Source organism: Cervus elaphus, chromosome 10 (genome assembly GCF_910594005.1).
Source record: "Cervus elaphus chromosome 10, mCerEla1.1, whole genome shotgun sequence".
NCBI lineage: Eukaryota > Metazoa > Chordata > Mammalia > Artiodactyla > Cervidae > Cervus > Cervus elaphus.
Genome location: NC_057824.1, coordinates 54,625,539 through 54,649,728, shown reverse-complemented (window position 1 = coordinate 54,649,728; position 24,190 = coordinate 54,625,539). Strand labels below are relative to the sequence as shown.

Here is a 24,190-nt window from a genome sequence, read left to right as displayed (position 1 = left end):
AAAAAACTCAACACCTAACCTGACAAACGCTCTCGGCGGGCTCAGACTGGATGGGAACGAGCAGGGGCATCTGCAAAGAGCCCAGAGCTGACCGCGCGCCCCCTGGACCAGGACGAGGGCCAGTGCCCACGCTGACCACCGGTGCCCGGCACACCTCAAGTCCCAGCCGCACGGCAACAGGGGGAGAATGTGTGACACAAGGCGTCAGATCCACAGGAACAAACGCAGCAGGCCCTGCTCACAGACGACACGACTGCAAGAGTGAAAACCGAACCCTCCCAGAGCTGACTGGCCTCAGCGAGGCCACGGGCTGCGAGGCCACGGGCTGCGAGCCCAGCACAAACCAGCCACATCTCGGCGTCGCTGTCGTCGTCGGTCGCGTCCCGCGCCTTCGGCCCCCGGACTGCAGTCCGCCAGGCTCCCCGGTCCGTGGGATTTCCCGGGCAAGAATGCTGGGGAGGGCTGCCATTTCCTTTTCCATACACAAGCACAGAACAATGGAGACGATAAAGAAAAACACGCACGGAGGAGAACTAAAAATTAACAAAAATGAAAGACACAAAAGTCTATTTCTAACAAAACATGTAACTGGTGTGTATGCTGAAAACCACAAGATGCAGATGAACGAACTCGAAGAAGGCCTCAGTAAGTGGAGAGACACACTGGTTCTGAACTGGGAAGACTCAGCACATTAATGATACAGATTCTCCTCAAACTGATCTACAGATTCAATGGATTCCCTGTGTAAAGGTCACCAGGATTTCTGCAGATACAGACGCACTGAACCTAAAGCTAAACAGAAAGGCAACAGAAACAGGGTTGCCAGACGATGTTGAAAAAAGAGCGTGAAGTGGGAGGGATTACACTGCTGACCTTAAGACTTGCCGTCCAGCTACCAAGACACTGCGGGGACGCTCGGAGCTGCAAGCAGGAGGGCCGGTGAGGAGACAGGACCACGGCGTCAGTCAGCTGACGTGACAAACGAACAGAGGTGACTGACGGAGGCACGACACCATTTCAACACACGATGCTGGAGTAACAGGACATTTACAGGAGAAAGTCCCCCAGACAAAAAAGTCCCCCACCGCAACCTGAATCTCACACGACAGGAAAAATTAACAAAATGGGTCACAGATTTCAATGCAGAAATAAAAGACTTAAGAGATAAAACATGAGGAAAAAGGGTTTTGACCTTGGGTTTGCCAAAGTCCCTAGATCTGACTCCTAAAAGAGAAGAACTGATCACTAGAGCACATCCAAGTTATAGGTGTTTGCTCTGAGAAAGCCTCTGCTAGGAAACGCAACCCCCAAACTCAAGCCAAAGACAAAGAATGGACAAAAGCTTGGGCCTCCACCCACCCAAGGGGATACAGGAAGGGCTAACGTGAAACAAATGAGGCTCAACATCTTTACCCGTCAGGGAAACGCCAGTCACAGCACGGTGGGCCTCCACTGTGACTACCTGGGAATGACTGAAGGGCCCAGAGCTGGTGGGACGTGCAGCCACGGACCCCCGTGGGGCCAGCGTGGGTGCGGAACCACAGCCAGCCTGGAGGCTCACAGTGCACGAACCACGTGACCCAGTGATCCACCGCCGGCATCACCCAAAGAAACCAAGAACGCTCACAGGAACCGGCACAGTTACGTCCTGCCTTCACTTTCCAGGTTTGGTCACGGTCTGGGCATGTCTGACCCACCCTCTGTGGCTCGGGTTCCACGTCAGCTCCGCTCGAAGCCGCCACAGTGCTTTTCAGGTCCACCTACGTGCTGCTCGGGCATTCGAAGACCCCAGCAGGCCTCCCTCCCGCCTGCTGCAAGGCCGGGAATGCCAGTGAGAAGGACGACGCGGTTCTGCTGGGGGGGCGGGGAGGGGAAGGACACGACTCCTGCCTCCGCTCCCCACTTCCCTGCGGTCTTCCTGGCTGTTCAGAGGCGGCCCCTCCAGCTGAGAACCACCATCGGGGAAAGTGCAGGCAAGGCCCTTCTTGCTGCACGCTGGGGGCTCTCCCTGCTCCCCGAAGGCTAGGTGCTCAGAGGCCAGTTCCTGTTGAGTACGGCTCTCTGATCCAGGTTACACCCACCTCTACGCCTCAGGTAGCCAGACCAGTGGCCACATGTATCCCTAAGTCCACCACCTTGTGCCGGGTGTCGAGCCACGTGGAGCCTCAGCGTCCTCACGGGTGACCCGCGGCGGCCCAGACTCTGTGCTCAGCACTGTGACGTCCCGGCCAGTGCTAATCCAGGCCGGCGGCTCCGGCCAGGGGCCCCAGTGCCTCCCCCACGCCCCGGCAGCCCTGTCCTCCCCCTACAGGGCGGGCGCTGGCTGAAGTGGGCAAGGGGGTGAGCCTCGGTCTGCAGATAGACAGAGCAGACGGCACAGCTGCTGCGGGCCGGCCCACGGCCGCCTCCCCATGGTGGCCTCTTCCCCGAGCAGAGCGAGCAGGGCTCCAGGCAGGGGCCCAGGCACAGCCCTCTCCAGGGACCCTCGGGATCGGCGGCACAGTCAGGCAGGGACAAATCTGATCACCTCCTGTGTGTTGCTCTGACAAGATTAGGTATTTTAATATTAATGCATTACCTAATTAACCCCCAGTTAGTAATCTCTCTGGCCCAGGCTGGGTGGGTGGGGAGCCACGCGCGGAGCTGAGCCAGCTCAGGAGGGGGGCGGGGGCGGGGGACGGGGTGCAGGCTCCCGCCAACCGAGGGCCGAGGTCCAGGAACACCTGTCGTGGTGTGGTCACCTGCGGCCGGGCGGCTGCCCCGCACCGTCCCTCCCGGCCCCCAGAACGGCTCCCGGCATGAGGGCAGCGAGGCTGACACCTCCAGGGAGCCGGGGCACCTCCACTGCTGGGCTGCCCCCATCCTGGCCGCCAGCTGTCACGGTGAAGACCACGCCCACCTACACGACCGCCAGGGCATCTGCAGGCCGAGAGCCCAGGCCACCCCGTATACACAGCAGATGAGCCCATCCGGGGTGCGGGGCTGGCCCGTGGGCCACGGGGTAAAGCGGGGAGGGCCCTCTCTCCATGACGAGACTCTGGAGGTTAGGGCGCCCGTGTGCTGAGATTTTTACGGCTGGAGGGAGGTCACAGGTCAGAGCCTGGCTCCGTTGCTGGAGTCCTGGGTGCTGAGGCAGACGCGGACGGCCTGGGAGGGCGTTTGCTGAGCTGTGACTCTGCTGACCATGCGAAGCCTGGCCAGACAGAAACACAGCAACAGAGGCCAGGCTTTGACGGCACGCTCCGTGCACAGGCGGCCACCCATTCAGCTATTCAGTGCCCTCGCCATCTGTCCTCTGGGAGCTTAGGAGCCACCAACGAGGCACCGGGCATTCTCAAGGCTCCCGGGGACCTGGAGCAGCGCCCGAGGTCCCAGCGCCAGAGTTGCTGCTGAGAAGGGACGTCTTGTGATCCCTGGCCCTTGACCCACTTTTCCAGTGTGTGTGGGGGCTTTCTGCCACCACGGGCCCTGCCCAGCACCCCCACACGTAAAGGCAACCCCTCCGTGCTGTGAAAGGTCCCTGAGACAGCGCGGGTGTGCCCTGTCCTCCCGGCCTCTGGGGAGCAGCTAGGACTCAGACAGTGGCCCCCTCGGGCTGCCGGCTCCTTGACTTGCCTCACCTTTTCCTCCTGTTTCCCATCTCACTGTCTTGTTTCTCTGCTTTTCAGATTAACTTTCTCAGTTTTATCTTAAAAATCCACTATTTAGATCATCATTTAACTCTTTTATATTCTTAACTTCCAGAAGATCGTTGTCTTTCATTTTGGAGAAATTTGAAGTCTCTCGTCCGTGTGCTGCTGTTGAAAGCCCCTCCCTGTCTCCAAGGACACGCTTTCCGGAGGTCTCCACCCCTCTGATGGCCCGTGTCCTCCGGGCACACTTTCCCACTTGCTTGCTCTGCACCCCTGCACACGTCAGCCAACCCTGGTCAGAGCCAGCACTGGGCTCTCCCAGCCAGTCAGCTCAGCTCAAGGGCCACTGAGCAGTAACTGAGCGTCTGAGGGGGCCTCCAGCTTCAGCACCTTCACGTCTCCTCGGGTTGATCAGGCTCCAGGGGGTGAAAGGGGCAGGGGTGAGGGCCCCTGGGATTCTGACCCAGCAGGTCTGAGATGGAGCCCGGGGACCTGGATCTCCACACACACCGGGGGAAGCGCTATGATCCGACTTTGCTGGGAGAGAGGCCGCAGCCCACAGATGGAGCTGGGTCAAGCCTGGGGTCGGTGGGCCTCTCGGTTATGCCTTGGGCGCGCATCCTTCGTGCTCCTGAGCTTGGCAGTCACGCCCCTCCCCCAGCGCCACTTGCTGCCAATTCCTGGCCTTTGGGGAGAGTCGTGGCATCACTCAGCCTGGTTCAGGCCATGACCACAGCTGCCTGGAGTCCTTCTTCCTAAGTCACTCACCATTAAACCACCCGCCCACCGGCTGTCCCAACTGCAGAGGTGCCACGGTCCCACTCTCCGTGGTGCCTCAGGGAACATGGCAGAGCTGGGGCCCAGGTTCAGCCAGCCGTCTGTCCGGACGCCCACAGTGTCCTTGGGCACGTGTCGGGCGCCCCAGGAGGCTCCGAGCAGCTGCGTCCCCACAGCTGAGCACGCAGCCTGCCGGTCGGAGGAGTGGCAGACTTGAGGAGTAAACGGTCTGTCACATCAGATGGTGTGAATGCTTGTGCAGAACGAAGAGACACCTTGAGCGCCCGAGTCTGCATTCCCAGCTCCTGAACTCGTCAAGGACACAGGCGACTCGCGAAGCGGGGCTGCAGGAGCCCGGGGAGAGAACAGGAGTGCGGGCCTGGAGACCACGCTTGGCCGCCCGCCTGCTGAGGGCCCTGCGGGAGGCCTCTCACAGCTCTGCGGGCCGGGAAGCCCACCCCGGGCCGCAGGGACCCCCTCACGGCGGCCTTGGCGGCTCAGCCGTGGTTTGGCCACAGAACAACCTGGGCGGCACTGGGCAGCCAATGCCAGGCTCCTGAAGACAAGACGGGAGAGGCGGGTGGGGGCAGGAAAGGGCGTGCACGCGTCTACAGGACGGTGTGCACCTCACACGGCGCCTCGGTCACCGTCCACCAGCCCCACACTCGGTCACGGCAAAGCAGCTGGAGAGCGGGTGCGGCCTGTGGAGCCAGGGCTTCGGGAGGGGCCGGCAGACCTGCACTTCGGGGTCCCTGCTGAGCCTGGCGGCACACAGACCCCCACCTCACAGATGACCCTGGGCCGACAGGCGTGGGACCAGGACCGCTCGGGACGCCCTGGGGACGGGGAGCAGGCAGAATGCGGCCCCGCAGGACGGCCGGGCTCGCTCCGGTCAAGGCCGCGGCTGACCGAGGCCTCCAGGCCCGCGGGCCAGTGCTGGGCCTGCCTCCCACCTCCACGGGCTCACAGGACAGTGACCGCTGACCAGACACCCCGAGAAAGGCTGGCTCCACGCGGAGGTCGACAGTGGGAGCTCACGGGCTGGAGGAGCTGCACCCACGACCCCGGGGACGGGGCGACGGCAGAGCCCGGCTCCAGACAAGACAACGCCTGCATTCCCTCTCCAAGCCTGACACGGCAGACACGGGCGGAGGAAGCGGAAAGGGCTTCCCGGGGGAAAAGCTGCTTGGAAACGCAGGCAGCAAATGTCAGGAAAACAGCAGCCGTGTCCTCCCGACGCGGACGCCCCGCAGACATCGCGGGGGTGGGGGGGTGAGCAGAGCCAGCAGCAGACACGGGAGCGGGGGCCGTGCTCCAGGGGCGCCAGGGAGGGCACCCCTCCCCCCACCAGCCACTCGAGGCCCAGGGCAGGCAGCCGTGCCTGGCACCTTCTGACAAAGGAGAGAGGCTGCAGGCGGCCCCCAGCCCCCAGGCTCCCCCTGGGCCTGAACTGGCTGGCCCCTGGGAAAATGGAGCCCCCAGACGATGCCCTCCCTGCGTGGCGGTGATGGACCCGCCTCTGCCTGAGGGCCGGCCTCGGGGACCTCGGCGCGCAGCAGGCACTGTACTGCCTGGAGACAGAGAAGCTGCGAGGTCAGAGACTGCGGCCCCAAGGTAGAGCTGCAGAGCGGGTGAGACCCTCGAGGTGGAAGAGGCAGCTCCAACCCCGCCTGCCTGTCACAGGCCCCTGCAGAGGGCTCGCTGGGTCCGGAAGTGTACTCAGACTGTGAGAGATAGCCCCTGCTTCCCGGAGCACTGGTGTCCCTGTGATTAATGGACACACACGCGCTGATAAACAGTATTAACTTGTTCCTGGGTTGGAGAGATGCCACCTCGGGTCCTCACCGCGCTCACTCTGCAGACCGGGGCCCCCACCCCCCGGAGGCCCGTGGCCCAGCTCCTGCACAGGCTGGACGGAGGGACGGATGGAAGGACCTGGGCCTACCTGCCACCTCCCGGGACGAGGGCAGCCCCGCGGCGGCCTCCAGGTGGGCGGTGACGGGGCCGCCGGCCTCCAGGGAGCGGACGAGCTCCCGCAGCCGCGCACACTCCTCCTGCAGCTGCTGCTGGTCCTCTCGGAGTCGCTGCCGTGCCGCGCCAGCTGGGTTCAGGCTCAGGTGCAGCACCTTGGTCTTGCTCTGGTCGTAGTCACCCTGCGGGAGGGCCACAGGCAGGCGGTCAGAGCCCCCAAGGGCGAGCGCGAAGAGAAGCCAGCCCACAGGGTGCCCCCCATCTCTGGGGCATCGGCAGGAGGCAGCGTGCGAGCCCCCCGCTCTGATCCATGTCCCCCTGAGCATCGGCATCCAGTGTGTGCTTTCAGACACTATCCGCGAACGTCTGGGTCCTCACCAGCCTCGCAGGGACCCTCCTGCCCCAGGCTTTTCACACTGAGACCCGGCTTCTAAAATTCAAACACTTGAGAAAGCCATGACACTAAAGTGGAGTCCCCGCACGCCTCACTGTCATGGCTCCTGTTACTGACACACAACGCCAGACCTGAGCGCAGAAGGGGACGGCTGCGGGCAGAGCTGCTCTGGGGCCTGGTCGCCAGGAGCAGATGGTCAGTGAACGTCCACGCTGGATGGGTGCGCATCCCTGCAGGCATGTTACCCGGTGCACACGCCCAGGCCGTGCCCTGGAGGAGGCCTGGGCCAGCCCGGCCTCAGCTTCCTGCCACACGCATCAGGGAGTCCTCACCCCCGTGAGGCTCGCCCCTCATCCCCGTGAAGCTCACCCTCATCCCCGTCAGGCTCGCCCCTCATCCCCGTGAAGCTCACCCTCACCCCCGTCAGGCTCATCCCCCACCCCCGTCAGGCTCACCCCTCACCCCCGTCAGGCTCACCCCCTCACCCCCGTCAGGCTCGCCCCTCACCCCCGTCAGGCTCATCCCCCACCCCCGTCAGGCTCACCCTCACCCGTCAGGCTCGCCCCTCACCCCCGTCAGGCTCGCCCCTCACCCCCGTCAGGCTCGCCCCTCACCCGTCAGGCTCGCCCCTCACCCCCGTCAGGCTCATCCCCTCACCCCCGTCAGGCTCGCCCCTCACCCCCGTCAGGCTCGCCCCTCACCCCCGTCAGGCTCGCCCCTCACCCCCGTCAGGCTCGCCCTCACCCCCGTCAGGCTCGCCCCTCACCCCCGTCAGGCTCGCCCCTCACCCCCGTCAGGCTCGTCAGGTTCATCCCCTCACCCCCGTCAGGCTCGCCCCTCACCCCCGTCAGGCTCATCCCCCACCCCCCGTCAGGCTCGCCCTCACCCCCGTCAGGCTCGCCCTCACCCCCGTCAGGCTTGCCCTCACCCCCGTCAGGCTCACCCCCTCACCCCCGTCAGGCTCGCCCTCACCCCCGTCAGGCTCACCCCTCACCCCCGTCAGGCTCATCCCCTCACCCCCGTCAGGCTCACCCCTCACCCCCGTGAAGCTCACCCTCACCCCCGTCAGGCTCGCCCCTCACCCCCGTGAAGCTCACCCTCATCCCCGTGAAGCTCACCCTCACCCCCGTCAGGCTCGCCCTCACCCCCGTCAGGCTCGCCCCTCACCCCCGTCAGGCTCATCCCCCACCCCCATCAAGCTCACTGGCACCAAGTGAGGTCACCTAGAGTCACCCCAACAGCTAAGCACAGGCGGGGAGCAGACAGACCGCTGCTGAGTAAACCCCACCCTCAGTTCTGTCCCCGCCGTTTGGCCCAGAGTCCCCAGGAGAGGCAGCTCGGCTCTGAGGCCCCGGAAGTCAAAGGAGGAGCCGCGTGTCTCTGGCTGTCACTCCCTGAGCCCCTCTGACAAGCAGGAGCCCTGCAGGGCAGGCGCGAGGGGAAGGCCTGGGCCTCGGCGAGGGGAGCCCAGGGGTCTCCCCCAGGCGCGGGGAGAGAGGCACGCTGTGTCCCTGGCCGAGGGCCGTGGGCTGCCGGCCGGGCCCACCCGCCTCCCAGGGAGGGCCGCTGGGCCAGCTCAGTAGTTGTCTTCCTCCACTCCAACAGCGAGACTCCCTCTTGGGACACCCGACCTCCGCCTGGGGCCTCTGCCTACGGCTCCGTCCTCCACGGGCAGCAGCGGGAACAGCACCGTTACCCAGATCACCAAACCCCCGGGAGGTGGGGCAGGCCGGCAACATGGCTGTGCCGCAGAGCAGCCGCCCCAGCACGGGAATGAAGCTGCGAGGACACCAGCCCTCCAAGGCATCAGAGGCTTGTGTGGCCATTGCCAGCCAGCCCTCGCCAGCCTGCTAACTGTGGCCCTAAAAGGGAGGGGGCGTGTGGAGACGCTGCCAGCCCTTCTGCCCCAGGCACGGGGAGGGCCAGCAGAGGGCGGGGAGGTGGAGGGGCTGACGGCTGGCTCCCCGTGCATTTCTGAAAACCTTGTAAGAGCCTCAAAGAGACATGGTGTAACTCCGGTGAGTCACAGGCTGTCAGGCCGGAAGGGATCTTATTTCGTCCGATTCTCACAGCCTGGGAGACACAGCCAGGCATGGAGTCCGTCCACCCCGCATGCTCGGGCAAAGGCCCCGCGGCCAGCAGGGGGCGCCCGGGGACCCGCGTGTCCCACGGGCGCCGGGTCGGGGGTGCAGGGAGAAGACAAGCACAGACATGTTCTGCAAAGGGCCATGTTGGCACAGGCGGTGCTGGTCACGCCGTCTGTCCCCGCGGGGCAGCGACAGGGAAGGCAGGAAGGAGGGCAGGGAGCACCGTGCAGACCTTGAAGCTCTGCACAGGCAGCCGGGCGGGCACCGGGTGGGGGAGCGGCTGACCTGACAGCGGGTCAGGGCCGGGCCAGCACCTCCCGGCGGGACCACTGCCAGGAAGAGGTGCTGGACGGGGGGCACCCCCGTGCAGGAGCGTCGGACTGAGTCCTCACCTCACACTGCACGAAAGTGACCCCAGAGTGGATAAAGACCTAAGCATGAGAGCCAGTGTTGGCAGGAGACACAGGCACTGGGTTTGGTCTTGGATTCTTCCACATGAGACTAAAAACAAGGAACATGACACTAAAAACAAGAAAAACATACATTTTTCTTTTGAAAAATGTAGACACACTGGACTTCAAAATGAAAAACTTCTGTGCTTCAAAGCACACCACCAAGGAAGCGAAAAAAACAACACCCAGAGCAGGAGGAAGTACTTGTAAATCACTTCTCTGGTAAGAGACTTGATCCAGAACACATGAAGAGTTCCTGCAACTCGGTAACAGAGGGGAAAAAACAAAAGAAAACAAACTTATGTAAAAACGGGCAAAGGTCTGAACCAATCCTTCTCCAAAGAAGATATACAAACAGCCAATGAGCACAGGAAAAGATGCTGGACACCAATGTCATCAGCGATCAGGGACACCAGAATCGGAACCAGAAAGAAACATCACTTTGCACCTGCCAGGCAGGAATGACGAAGGCAGTCTCTGTGAGGACAGATAAACTGAGCCCTGCTGCTGCTGGGGCAGAAAATGGTGCTTCCTCCATGGAAACCAGTTCCTCAAACAACCAGACAGTGACCACGTGGTCTGGGCTTCCCAGGGGGCTCAGGGGTGAAGAATCCACCTGCCAATGCAGGAGACGTGGGCTGGATCCCTGGGTCGGGAAGGTCCCCCGGAGAAGGAAATGGCAACCCATTCCAGTGTCCTTGCCTGGGCAATACCATGGACAGAGGAGCCTGGTGGGCTACAGTCCACGGGGTCAGAGAGAGTCAGACACGATTGACAAAACCACCACCACCAGCACCACACGATCCAGCGAGTCTACACCCAGGGACACACCCGAGAGGAATAAAAACACACGTCCACAGAGAAACTTGTACACAGATGTTCACAGCAGCACCATCCACGTGTCCACCCACACCAGGGGGTATGACGCAGCCGTGAAGAGGAGCAGAGCGCCGACACCGGCTGCGACGCGAACGATCCCGGAAAACACTGCCCGGGGACTTCCCGCGCAGGGGCTCGCCGGGAACTAAGATCTCACACGCCCCGGTGCGGCAAAACGGGAAAGAGAAAAAACCGCGCTCGGGGGGCGAAGCCAGTCACAGACCACACACACGCCGCCACTCGCGTGACTGTCCCGGCAAGGACAGCTCCAGGCGCAGAGAGCAGAGCAGCGGCTGCTGGAGGCGGGAGGGGGCGGGGCGCGCAGGGCGACGGCCAAGGGCCTGCGGGGTTCCCTCCTGAGCGGATAGGATCGTTCGCAATCTGTGTGGTGATGGCTGCTCGCTACCTGTGAAAGTATGAAACCCACCGAACCGCACGCTTCACACGGGCGAGCTCTGTGGTGTGTAAATCGTATCTCAATAAAGCTGTTTTTAAGAAAGAGATGAAAGAAGAGAGGAAGAACACACAGCAGAACGCGTGCGGGCGCTCCATCCGCCCTGAGAGCCTGCCCGGCACCAGCTCCTCCTCCATGCGCCTGCCTGGCCTGTGGGCAGCGTGAATGGGGCGGAGCCCTCCGGGGGCGCTGGGCCGGAGGGAAGCGGTGCTGGGCTGGGGCTTGGCCCGGGGTGGGGGTTGGGGGACGCGGGTCCACAGCGGGGCTGACCCTGGCTGGCACGGCCCAGGACCTCGGGTGTGGACACGGCCCTGCCTGCGGGTCTCCTCGCGCCTACACGACCCACGGCCCGCAGGTCAGGGTGGAGGTCTTTAGCGCTGCCCCTGACTGAGGCTGTCCCAGCTTCCTCTCAAACCACCTCCCAGTCACAGGCCCCCACGCAGCCAGGACTCCAGGCTCAGCGACACGCTTTCCAGACCCTGGTCCTCAGGGCAGGTCTGCGCGTCTGGCTTGGCAGGAGGCAGGCCAGTCCACCCAGCTCAGGCCCATACCACCTGGGTCCAGCTGGACTTTCGGGGGGCTTCCTGAGGTGCCTCTGGGGGACCAGGCACTCGAGACAAGGTTATGACAGCGCCTCGGGGCTGGGGTCGGCCACAGGCCCCAACGCCTGCACCCTCCCACAGGGCACTCAGAAGTCAAGGAAAGTCACTCTGCTCAGAGGACGGGGGCTGCGGCAGCTGCTCCCCCAGGAGTCTGACCCGCCTGGGGACGGAGGAGCACCACAGACCATGGGGCCACTGTTCCCAGGTGCCTGGGAGGACTGGCCCAAGGCCCAGCTGGACTGCACACAAGCTGCTACCCAGTCAGCCTCCCTCACAGGCCCGACGAGGCCGCCACGGGTCAAAGGCCCACAGGACTGGGTGCCCAGGCTGGGGGAGGAGGCATCAGGGCTCAGGGCACCTGGGCTCTGCTTTGCACCCTCTCCGGGAGCAAGGAGGCCCTCCCCTCCCTCTTGTCTGTCCCTCCTTCCTTCCCTGTGGGCTGCACGGTGCCTGGGAGAGGAGGTGCTCACAGCCAGCCAGGGGCAGGGGTGCCACCCTTCACCCCGGGCATGGTTGGAGGCACAGGGGCCCCGTGGCACCCTGACGGGCATTGGGGCATCATGGGACCGTGACGGGCACTGGGGCCTGGTGGCACTGTGAGGGGCATCGGGGGCTGGCACCACTAAAGCAGATGGGAGGGTGTGAACAAATCTGCTGATATCTGCGACTAGATGACGGCTCTGAGGAAGAAAGGGGAGAAACGGCTGTAATCTTCTGCTAAAAATTTGTTGCCTTGTTTGATTCACAGCTGAGGAAACTGTTGAGACGCTGACGGGAATCTCAAAAGGAAAAGTTCTGAGCCTCTCTTTGATGCGTGGGTGCAATTACCGGCAAACAAAAACTCCCCCTCACCGGGAGCGGAGGCCTGTTCCCGTCCAAGACCGCAGGTGGGCTCAGGGCAGGCTGCAGAGAAGCTCCAGCCCCACCAGGGTCCTCGGGGGACTGAGAGTTTCTCAGGATACAGGTGGGGTCTCGAGTCCGCAGAGGACCGGGCCTGCCCGACAACCACAGGCCCAGGCAGCAGGGCTGGGCCTGAGCAGGGCTCCTCCCGGGGGCCCCGCAGCCCACTTGCAGCCTGCAGGTCACGGGGGTTTCCTTCTCACGCTCAGATTCTGGGCAAGCTGTGACGGACGGCCAGGGCCCCTGCGTCCGAGCCTTGGAGCTGGCCTCCTGAGCCCCATGCACCTGCCTCATTGCCGTCAGCAGTCACGTTCTGCCCTGCCCTGCGGGCTGCCCAGGGCGTCTGTCCTCCAGGGCCTCGGCTTCCATCCGAGGAAGTGGGAGGGCAGTGAACCTGACCTCTAAGGGCCTTCTCAGCCTAGCGCCCGGGAGACCAGGATGGGGGGGCAGACCCCCGGGACCCCTGTGGGCCGTGAAGGACTGTGACAGCCGGGGAGGGGGCCTGCTGTGCCTGCTAAGAGACCCTGCTGGCAGGAGGTAGGGATGCGCTGAGAATTAAAAAGCACAGTTAAGTAACCACCGATCCTCATGCATATTTATGAATCACCCGACTTGAAAACTGAATCAATACCTCTCCCCGCTGCAGGAAGCTCAGCTCAGGGAGAAGGGCGGGAGCTTCAGGGTCCCGCCGAAGCTGAGGGGCAGGGTGAGCCAGACCTCAAGGACAGGGACGCTCAGCCCTCCAGGCCCCGCCAGCCTGCACGCCCGCCTCTGTGAGCCCAGGACCCGCGCGCCCTGCCGCCCGTGGGCTCCGTGACCTTGGGCGGGTCCCTCGGGCGCTGGCTTCACGTCCGACATGCCGTGTGGGCCGGTTTCCTTGGCGCTTGGTGGCTCACCGGACGCTGCCCAGCTCTGAAGCTGGGGGCACCCAGCAGGCCAAGCCTCGAGACTGAGTGCTGGCCGAGGGTGGAGAGCCTGCGGCGTCAGCTGTGGGCCACGTAACTGCAGGCCAGACCCTACAGACCCCCGGCACCAAGCGCCAGAGACTCTCGCGGCCACCGAGCAGGTCACGAGAGGGGTGAAGAGAGAGGGCCTGGGCTGGAGGCAGGAGAGCCGCGGGCAAGGAGATGGCCTGCCGTCTGGGGACCAGCCTCCTGCCGTGGGCCAAGAGAAGCGGGCGCTCTCAAACCCCTGCTCTGGGGCACCACAAGCCAGGGGCCACAGGGGCCGAGGCCCCGCCCCCACCTGCTCCATTTCCCGAGGCCCCGCCCCCACGCGCTGGCCCCGCCCCCACGCTCCGTTTCCCGAGGCCCCGCCCCCACGCCCTCGTTCCCGGAGGCCCCGCCCCCCAGGGCCCCCCAGGACCAGGCACTCCCACTCCTGTGGCCGAGGCTCCTCACAAAGAAGCCGGCTGTGGGGTCGCCATCCAGGGGAGTGTGCTCGCCGCTGCCCAGCCCTGGGGACCGGCCGCTGGAGCCGAGGGGCGGGGTGGGAGCGGGCCGCCAGGCCCCAGGTCCGGTGTGAGCTGGGGCGCAGGCAGGATGGGCCGTGGGAGTGGCGTCACCAGGCCGACGCCCGTGGACGGCCCTTCTCACGTCATCCTCCCCGGACAGTCCCGCCAGCGCCAGGGAGCCTTGCAGGGAGTTTATCTGCCACTGGCCACGAGGCGCCGCGTGTGCCTGAGACACGGGTGAGCTTGCAGGCTGCCTGTGGTTGCGGCCAGAGTCCCCTCGGGGGCCGTGGAGCCTGAGGAGGGGCATTCCCGTCAGGGCCACTACTCGTCCTGTGGACAGCAGCCCCTCTGCTCACACGGACCCCCGGTGAGAGGGTGCAGCCCCTCGGCTGGCGTTCTGTTGCAAGAAACACAGACATCCCTGCTCTGGTTCTGAGATGACCAGGCTGCTCGGAGACTCAATTTGCTCATCTGTAAAATGGGGACTCTGCTCACCTTCCCAGGTCTGGAAAGATCAGAAAGTCAGTGGATGTGAAGACAGTCATAAAGGCAACGCAGCTTTGCTGAGTGTCCCGTTGTTACCTGTGATGACTGTGGAGCAAAAGCCAGGGTTAATCCTGACGGGCGTGTATCACACCTGCCGGATGTGGCCAGTGTGCCCCTATCTGAGGACCCAGGCCTTTCTGGAGTTACGAGAATACGGCGCAGGAAAGCACCCATGCAAATCTGACCCCCAAGGAAGGCAGAGCGGGGACAAGGCCCGGCCCAAGGCTGCAGCGCACGGGTGGGGAGCACTGCCTCCCATCTCAAGTCACCCCCACGTTTGCCCCACCCAGGTGCTGGCAGAGGGACGCGGGACAGAAGACGGAGGTGTCCAGGGACCTGAGAGGGGACACCAGGTCACTTCTGCGTGGCTGCAGCAAGGTCCCCACCCAGCGGGCGGACACCGAGTCAGAGCCAGGCCACAGGGACTCGAGATGCTCGGTCCTTAGTCTCATCAACCTGCCCCAGATCCTGGCTCTTTCGGGTCCAGCAGTGTGGCTCTGCAAGCTCATGGGACCTCTGACCCAGCTGTGCTGTAGAGAGCCGAGGACTGCCCAGGTCTCGCTGGGCAGGTGAGGACCAGGAAAAGTGAGGACAGAGCAGGGGTGCTGCAGAGGCCGGAAGCCCTGGCACACGTGGTGCGCTGCCCCTGTGGCCCCGCGCTGCCCATGCGCAAGATCACAGCCCCGATCCCTGGCTCCAAGCAGCAGACACAGGGAGGTTGGCGGAGCCAGTTACAGGATGCTAATCGCCCACGACCCCCATGCGGAGTCCTTCAGAAGGTGACCTGCTGTGAGAGAGGCTTGTAAACAGCCTGCAGGGAAGCCACGAAAGACAACCCTCACCGTCGGGCGGCGGCCACTGCGGCTGAAGGCCAGCTGTAGGCCCTGGGCCCTCCCAGCGCCCCCCACCCCGATCACCCTCCCAGGCCACCCTGCAGGGAGACTCAGGGCTGCAGTGCAGCAGATGCAAGGCTGGGGAGGTACAGCACAGCGGGTAAGATGGCCAAGCTGCCCCCCAGCTAACAAGGCCCCACACTCCTGTCCACAGACTGGGCTGCCCCCTAAGCTGCTACTGCATCAGGGCAGTGCTCACAGCTGGGACACTGGCCACCCACCTGGGCACCCAGGGCCACGGCTCTCGGGGGAGGGATGGGGGAGGCCGGGGGAGGAGAAGAAGGTGGGACACGCCTGCGGCAGCCCCTGCCCTCCCACAGTGATGGCCCTCCGAGCCTGCTGACCAAGTGACCTGTGTCCCAGCTGGAAATCAGGCACCTGGGCTGCCAGATCTCCCAGTCACAGACAGCAAGCGGCAGGAGGCGCCCCAAATCCGCCCTGAGCCGCGGGAACTGGCAGTGGGGGTGTCCGGTCAGGCTGGCGGCTGCAGGACCAGCTGGGGAATGGGAGGGCCTGGCTGCGGGGCAGAAGAGGGCAGGGTGTCCAGCACCCACGCCCCTCACCACAGACACGGGCTGTGCTCCTCCCGCCAGGCCTCTGAGCTATAACAGAAGATGTTCAGCAAAGCCAGTAAGAAGTTTTCGGAACTGTGATAAAATTCGCCGCCTTAACTATTTTTAAGTGTGTTGTTCGGTTTAAGTGCATTCAAGCTGCTGTGCAGTCGTCAGCACTGTCCACCCACAGGCCTTCCCAAGCCGAGGCCCCCTCCCCAGGGCTCTGCCCCTCAGCCCCTGGCCCCACTCTCTGCCTCCTGTTTCTGTGACCCTGGCTCCTCCAGGGACCCCACACAGGTGGAATCACACAGTGTCTGTCCTTCTGTGCGAGCTTCCCGGTGGGGTGGACATAGACCCTAACAGAGTCTCAGCGACATCCTCCCGGAGGAGGGCGAGACCAGGAGACCCGACCCCTAGACCCTCACGCTCTCGGTTCACGACATCCAGCAAGTTCTAAGCTGGCTGGGGGAGAGGGAGCTGGATATGCTGATCCCAAAGTTCATATAAAAGTGAACAAGAGAAAACCCTGATAAACAAAGAGTTGGGAGCAGCAGGACACCGAGCCCCAGCCTCGACCTGACCCGGGGCATTGGGTGCACGAGGGGGCTGATCTCACGCCAATGAGGAAAAGACAGGCTTTCAGGAAGTGGTCCAGGGGTACCAGGAGGAGCCCCTCCCAAAACCACGCCTCCCACCTAATAAAAAACCCAAACCAGATTCCAAATCCGTCAGATTTATGTAAAAAATGAAACTGCCCCAGAAAACCAGAAGATACCATGAGAGAATTCTTTACTATCTGGACATGAGAAACGTAAAGATATGAACAAAAACCCAAAAGCTAAAAAGGAAAAGGTGATAAATGCATCTGTAATAAAATAAATCTAAAAGCCAAAAACTTCTGCTTGGTTAAAAAAAAAAAAAGGGAAAACAGCACAAACATAAAAGTCAAAAGACAAATGATAATTAGAAAAACATATTCACAACTTAAAACATCCTTAATATACAAAGAGCTCCAAGAAACCAACAAGAAAAGGACCAACAGACCATTTGAAAAATGAACCAAGGACATCAACACACACGAACACATTTAAAAATCCTCACTCACAGGTGATAAAGGGACTGACAGTTCCAACTACCCTGTTTTCACCCCCTGGGCCAGAGAGGTCCGGAGGCCTGCTGTCTGGGGCAGGGGGTCCGCACCCTCACGGCGCAGCCGTCGCATGACCGTCGGTGCTGCTGTCGCAACCCACGCAGGTTCCTGCCAACCCTCTCTTCTGGGAGTCTCTCCCACACACAGACACATGCATGGCAGAGGCGTGAGCAAAAGGATGTATGCCATGGCAAGGTCGTGATCACGTTCCTGGTAACCGGCAGGATTAAAGCATCATAACACACGCAAGCAGACGTGCCATGTGTTGTGTGAAACTAACAGGACACACGCATCTGTGGGGAGAACCCCCCAAACGCAGAGAGACGAAAGCATCAGGAAGTGTGAAGACGGGCTGAGTTTACAGGGGGTGGGGGGGGGGTGGGCAGTACAGACTCACATTAGGGGGAGCAAACCCACCAGCTCCAAGAAGCTACATAGGAGAGGAGCCGGACGAGAGCCTCACGTGCACCTGGCCTGATGCTCGCAGCCCTGGGCGCTGGCTCCCCCGACACAAAGGAGCCAGGACCCGGGAAGGGAAGCGTCCACCCAGAGCCCCGGTCTGCAGGTCAGGAGCTCACACCTGGACATGCGTCCTCCGGAGCCCACCTCCGGGGCGCCCTGCCCGTGTCACCACGTGCGCCTTGGAGTTCCTGTGCCCCAGGAACACTGGCTGCAGTCAGGCTGGGTCGCTGCACTCGGCTCAGTGCCCGGCGGAGGGGTGATGCCAGAGCTGCCCGCCCGGGACCCCCTACCACAGGCAGGCAGGGCGCACGGCACACGGCTGCTCACGGCCCGGGGAGGGCAGCTGGCTGGAGGGCAGCCTGGTCTTGACACCACAGAGCTCCGGCTTGGCCAGGACGGGGGTGGGGCGGCAGGATGCAGCCGGCCCGGTGGGCCTCATACAGGCTTTCAAGGCAGACCAGGGCTGCTGGCCAGGGAGGTCTGGACCTCCGCTGGGGCAGTGCAGCCGGCTTGCGGTGGGGGGCATGATCGTGTCACCTCCCGCCATGCAGCAGATGGGTGGCTTCTGCGTGCCAGGCTGCCTCTGCTCGGGGGGAACAGCACGCCCACCTCAGTGCCCGTGAGTGTTGAGTGAGAGCAGGAGCAGGTCAGGCCAGTGGTGCGCCCGGGTGCGGCCAGGAAGGGGCCAGGGCCACAGCTGAGGGAGGGGCTGGTGTGTGCAGAGCCGTGGCTGCGCCGTGGCTGCGCCGTGGCCAGTCCACACCCAGCGTCGAGGGACCAGACGTGCAGAGCGACAGCAGCCTGCAGGGCTGGGGGTGGGGCGAGCCTGGGCCACGAGGGACACAGCTGGCCTCGCCAGGGACAGCCTCGGGGGCTCACCCCACCCGGCACCAGGCGCCACGGCCTGCAGGGTCCTGCCCCCGCCAGGGAGCAACGCCCAGAGAGCATTCCAGAAGCACGGGCAGCAGACCGTCAGGAAATAACCTATCTAGTCGGGGACAGGACACGCTCAAGGCCCAGGAGGACCCAAAGGCGAGACAGGCTCCGAGAAGCAGAGCCTGGACCGGCTGTAGGTTCAGGGCTCCTGGCCAGTGAGAACCGGTGAGGGAGGGACCTCGGGTCCAAGGACTGACCCTGGCGGGGGGGGGAGGGCAGGCGGAACCTGCAGTCGAGGGGCCAGTGGGGCTCGGGTCTGCTGCATGGGGAGTGGGTGGGAGCCGCGGGCAGCGAGGCGTGAAGGCTGTCCCCCTTGCAGCCCGCCCCCGGTTACAGCCCTGTCCCCCTACCTGCCCCCCGTATCCCGGAGAGGAGGCCAGGCTGGGGGCCGCTGTGATTAGATGGGGTCAGAGGCGAGGGCAGCGAGGCATGAAGAGCAGTGAAGGCTGCCCCTCCCGCAGCCGCCCCCCCACACCCCGGCCCCCGTATCCCAGAGCAGGAGGAGGCCAGGCCAGGAGCCGCTATGATTAGACGGGGTGGGAGCCGGGCAGTTTCCTCCACACGTTCTCCACTCACAGGGAACCCGGCAATTTTCTACCCACTCCATTTCCAAAAAAGACAGTCAGTGTAAATGTCACCGGGCTGCAGTCAGGCCCCTTCCTGAGCACAGCTTCCCCCTCACCACCACGACCGGAAGCAGGTGGGGCGGGGACGTGAGGGGACGCTCCCGCTCGGGGGGCTTCTCCCACCCCCTCTGAGCGACGGTGGGACGGGGGCTCAAACCCCAAAGATGAATTCTGCCTAATTACGCGCGTGCTGAGGCATTTAGAGGTACAGATGTTTGCAATTTGCTTTAAAATGCGTCAAGAAGAGAGACAGGACTAATGGAAGGAAGGGGCGGACAGGTGCGTCACGGCGGCCGAGGGAGAGTGTCCCCAGCAGGGGGGACACGGGGTGCTCACGGAGAAACTCTTGCAACTTTGCTGTATGTCTGACCACGTCTGCAACGTCGGGAAACAGGTAGGGCTGCGTCAGCACGCTGGCTCCACTCCTGGGACCCAGGGGAGCCACAGGGCCCGAGGCCTCCTGCCCGCCTGCGGAAGGCTTGCTCCTCACCGGAAGGGGCCCTGCTGGGGGACCAGTGGCCATCAGGCCCAGAGCTGCAGTGTGTCTGACCCTCGGGCCGCTCCCCAGAGCGCCAGGTGGCTCGCTGGCCGACAGCCCCAGACGTGGCCCACGATGTGGACACACAGGGCACCATCGAGGTGACGCTGTCACGAAGAGCAGTGACCTCGGCGGAGCAGTGCTCCTGGCTGGAGGTCACCAGGCTCTGCACCACAGCCGGCAGGAGGTGGGGTCAGCTCCACGTCCCGGCCAGCAGACCGAGACCAGGGCCACCACCATGGAGGGGCAGGACCAACAGCAGGCCCCGGGCCCACTGCTGAGGAGGGCGCTGGGCACAGCCAGGTGGGGGCAGGGCGGGGCGCCACAGGCCTGGGGCACCGGGAGTGTGACCCGCAGAGTCTGGTTCCCAGAGGACCCCCGCAGCTTCAGGCCCAGAGTTTCAGGGGGTCTGCTCGAGAGCAGCCTGTATCAGAACATCCCGCCTTCACAAAACAGCCAGGCGTGTCTGGCTCCTGCGGCCTCAGTCCTGCCGTCGCTAAGCAGGGCTCGTCTCCCTGATGGCTGCCTACTTTAGGGACACGCGGGTCACCCCAGACGCAGTGGGAAGAGCCGACAGCCCCAGAAGACCGGGACAGGCCACATGGCACAGAATGAGTGGCCAGGAGCCCGCCTGGCACCATCGCCCAGCCCTGCCAGGCACCAGCGGGCAGACGGGCAGCCACGCACTCGGCTCTGAGCAGTAACTGGAGCGCGTGCCTCACCAACCAGCTGTGAACTAATTACAAGAAGTTCTAACTAGTCGACTCCCTCTCCAAGCATATGTTCCCAATTAAGTCAAACTGCAGCTGATTTTAATCAATCTTCCTTGAAGCAGCCCGCCGTGAAGACTCTTCCAGGGGAGAGGGGAGGGGGGCTGCATCAGGAGCAGGCCGGCAGCGCCACAGACAGACACAAGCTGGGGGGCGGTGTGCCGAGCCACCCCCAGCCTGCATCCCCCGCCCTGACCCGGACTCTGGTCCGCAACGCTGCGGTCACATGGACCAAGCCTGGGGCCAGCCAGGCCACCTGCAGGGCGCCTGCCTCTCCTGCGGCCTCCATGGCCCAGGGACCAGGTCTCTGCCCTCACAATGGTGTGGCCACACATGGCCCCTGAGCCCTTGTCAGCCACTCCTGTTATCCCCCACGGGGGCTCATCGCCCCCCATTTTATAAAGGACGTGCTGGGGACTCAGATGGCAAAGCACGACACGCCTGAGACCACCCAGCCGAGGAGGAGGGCTCCAGCTGAGGTCTACAGACGCAGATGCCCCAGCCCACGGGGGCCCGCCTGGGGCCCAGGAGGCTGGACGTGCTCGACATCGTGGACCCCAGCCCCCGCACCCACTGACTGACCGTGCTCACTGCACCTCTGTCCTGGTCTGACCCCCGACACCCGCAGCGGGGCCGCGGCGGCACCTCGTGACTGTCGGCTTCAGCAGGACTGGCTAAGCCCTGTCCCAAGGCCCGGGAGCTGTCAGCCATGACCTCGGGCGCGCTTGACCCACCGCGGCCACTGACGGGCAGCCGGGGATTCACCTGCCAGCAGCCGCCCCGCGTCAGGACTGCGGCCCAATTAAAACCGAGCGAGATGACAGGTCCGGAGCTGAACACCGACCAGCGCGGCTCCCGGCACCGTGCTCCATCAAGGATGTCACGTCTCCCGTCTCCAGGAATCGGGAATAAAAAAGAGATTTGATTTGCCTCTAATAGGTGTCAAGACAAAAATCAATGGCCTGTCCAGAATCTGGGTAATCACAGACCTGCAGGTTTCTTGCCTGAGAACAATTTAGACAGGAGGATAAAAATGAAAAAGTAACACTGCAACAGTGTAAACAGCTACGGGCCCTCACAGCTGCAGGCTGACCGGGACCCTCTGCTGGGCCTCTGCCCCCGGGAGCACGGCCAGCATACCCGCCACGGGCGCCGCAGGGGCTCTGCAGGGAGCGGTCGGGAAAACAGGCTGCGCATCAACGAAGCATACGGGGCTGGAGGTGCTGGGGGGCGGCAGCGCGGCCCGAGGCGGGGGTGCCCACCACGGGCTCGGGACCCGAGCCCTCAGCCAGCGAGGGCGTCTGGAGGGGACAGGCCCCCGGGTCAGTCTGGCCCGTTCACCGGGAAGTGGACGGCTGTGGCGCGGGAGCCTCGCAGGAGGGTGGGCGCGCCTTGGACAAACTCACCTGCAGGGTGAGCCGCTCCAGCTGCGCCTCCAGCGCCTTCTTCTCCTCCTCCAGGCGACTCCGCTCCGCTTCCAGCTCCTCAACCTTCAACCTGCGAGGGGAGCAGACCGTGACGGAGGCCCACTGCAGCACGGCCTCTGGGCAGGGAACAGGGAAGGGCCATGACACGGTTAAATAGGCACTTGTGAAAATATGACACAGGGAGGGGACAGCCAGGAACAGCCCTGAAAACACAGCAGGGGGTGGGGGTGAGCACAGTGTCTATGGGGGGCGCTGACCGCGACGCTGGGGGGCAGGGGGACTAATGGGGGGCGGAGGGGGTGCTGACCGCAACGCCAAGCGGACAGGGAGACTAACGGGGGGCAGGTGGGGTCTGTGTGCCCTGTGCCCACTGGTCCACCCCACACGTGGGACCACACCCTGGGGAGGACTCGAGAATCAAGAAAAGGACCAAACTCCATGAAAACACAGAAAAGACACACAACATGGGCTGTGGATGTGGCTGGGGCTGGGGGCCACCAGGGCAGGGTGCAGACACAGGCGCTCTCGCCCCGAGGGCCCAGAGGCCACGCAAGCCCGGGGCGGCGGCAGGCGCGCAGGTAGGCCTTCGCTGTTGTGAGAAGGTGGCTGTTTCTGTCTTCATGTTTTACAGAAACTGCGCTGATATAGTTTAAAATAAACAAGTGCTTGGGGGCTCCCTGCTGGTTCAGTGGTGAAGACTCCGCCTGCCAACGCAGGAGACGTAGGTTCGATCCCTGATCCGGAAGGATCCCACGGGCTGTGGAGCAACGAAGCCCGTGCGGCCACGGCTCCTGAGCTTGCGCTCTAGGGCCCGTGTGCGGCAGCTACTGAAGTCCGCACTCCACAGAGCCCGTGCCCTGCACAGGAGAGGCCGCGGTGACGAGAGGCCGTGCGCGCGACGACAGAGAGACCCGCTGCTCGTCACAACTAGAGGAGAGCTGGTGTGCAGCAATTAGACCCAGCACGGCCGAACGTAAATAAATAAAATGAAAAATAAAAAAGTGCCCAGGAAGCAGGGCCAAGCGTTGACACAGGGCGAGGGACACAGCCTCTCCCACCAGCAGGGTGGAGGACTCACGCCCCATGGGTCATTCAGGAAGGTCGACTCGGGAGTGGGAGGGTGATTTTCTTCAGACAGAACTGCTCCAGAATGGCCTCACAAATCAACAAAAGTGAGATTGGAAGGGACCAAACTCTTTCCAAGGGGCCTAACTGTACCTCTGAAAAAAGCACCAAGATTTATAGGGACACAGAAACGTTCAGAACCCAACAAGCTGACACACACGGTCTGCCGTCAGTCAGAGGTTACCGGGCATTGAAAGAACTAGGAAAACATGACCCACAATGAGGAGCATAACCAAGAAAGAACTACACAGGCATTAAATCAGCATCCATGGACATGAAAAGTTATTAAAAGCTCCTGGAATAAAGGCACGTTCCATTGGGTGGGAGCTGCAGTGTCTGAGATGAAAAACACTGGATGGGATTCATGATGGATGAGACTCTGCAGGACAAAAGTTTAGTGCACTTGAAGACAGGGTGATAAAAACTACCATGGTGGCACAGGGAGGAAAATCAATCTTCAAAACCGGAGAGAGCAGCGTGAGCAGTGGGGCAGCTTCATGAAGCAGGATTTATGTGTAACTGGAGTCCCCGTGGGTCGGGGGGGGCGGGGTACAGAAAAATACTGCAGAAGGGTCCAAATGTGATCAAAGTATAAAGCCACTGACTCCAGAAGCCACACAAATCCCAGCACAAGAAAGATAAGCAAACAGCCCCAATGCATGGAACAATGTGGGTGCTTAAAACCAGTGCTAATAAGGAGACCCTACGAGCAGCCACAGGAAGGAAATGCTACCCACGGAGCAACACAGCAGATTTCTCAGCAGAGAAACGCAAGTGAGAAAGAGGAGAAAAATCTATCAAATGCTGGAAGAAATGAAAAATGTCAACCTAGAATTCTATTCCCAGTGAAAATATCTTTCAAAAAACAAAAGCAAAATGAAGATGTTCTCAGGCACAAAGAAGCAGAGGATTTATCCTGGGCCGGCCTGCCCCGCAGGGAATGTGATGGGAAAGCCTCCAGGCGGAAGGGGAGAGGACCCACCGAGGCGGGAGCAGCAAAACTGGCTTCATGCTATTTAAATCTTTAGAAAATACCTAAATCACTGTTTTAAAAAGAGATTAAACAAAACCAATAAAAACATACTGGGGTTTAAGTCCAGATAAAATGTGTGACAGCCAGAACACAGGGCTGCATGACAGAGGCAAGCAGCTGTAGACTGCACGCTGCATGTGAAGAGGCATCTGTCACTGGGAGGCAGATGGGGATAAGTGAAGGGTGAGCGTTAAAAACCCAGGCAGCCACTAAGAAAAGACAAAGCGACAACTAATAGGCCGAAAAGGGAAATAAATGGTATCATAAAAAAACATGCAAATAGTTCAAAGGAAGTCAGAAATACAGGAAAACGGGAATGGAGATAGGACAAACAGAAAAGAAAATAAGACAAGGTCAAAGGTAACCACACAATGATCACATTAAATGTAAATGCTCTAAACACCCCCAATTAAAAGGCAGAGAGAGGGACTGCCCTGGTCCAGAGGCTAGGCCTCTGTGCTCCCAATGCAGGGGCCCAGGCTTGATCCGTGGTCAGGGAACGAGATGCCACGCGTCACAACTAAAGACC

At 62.4% G+C, this 24,190-nt stretch overlaps 1 protein-coding gene across 3 annotated transcripts in view; it reads right to left on the bottom strand.

The window, feature by feature from the left end:
- The window catches only part of MAD1L1 (mitotic arrest deficient 1 like 1), a 233,017-nt gene that overhangs the window by 37,604 nt on the left and 171,223 nt on the right, over positions 1–24,190 (bottom strand). For 2 of the 3 annotated variants that reach the window (XM_043915437.1, XM_043915439.1), the window contains 2 exons: positions 21,483–21,573; positions 6,355–6,562 (listed from right to left, as the gene is read on the bottom strand). In XM_043915437.1, the coding sequence (XP_043771372.1) occupies positions 6,355–6,562; positions 21,483–21,573 (299 nt within the window). Of the gene's footprint in view, positions 1–6,354; positions 6,563–8,405; positions 8,709–21,482; positions 21,574–24,190 lie in introns of those variants that run through there. The other variant, XM_043915438.1, reaches the window with a different exon arrangement.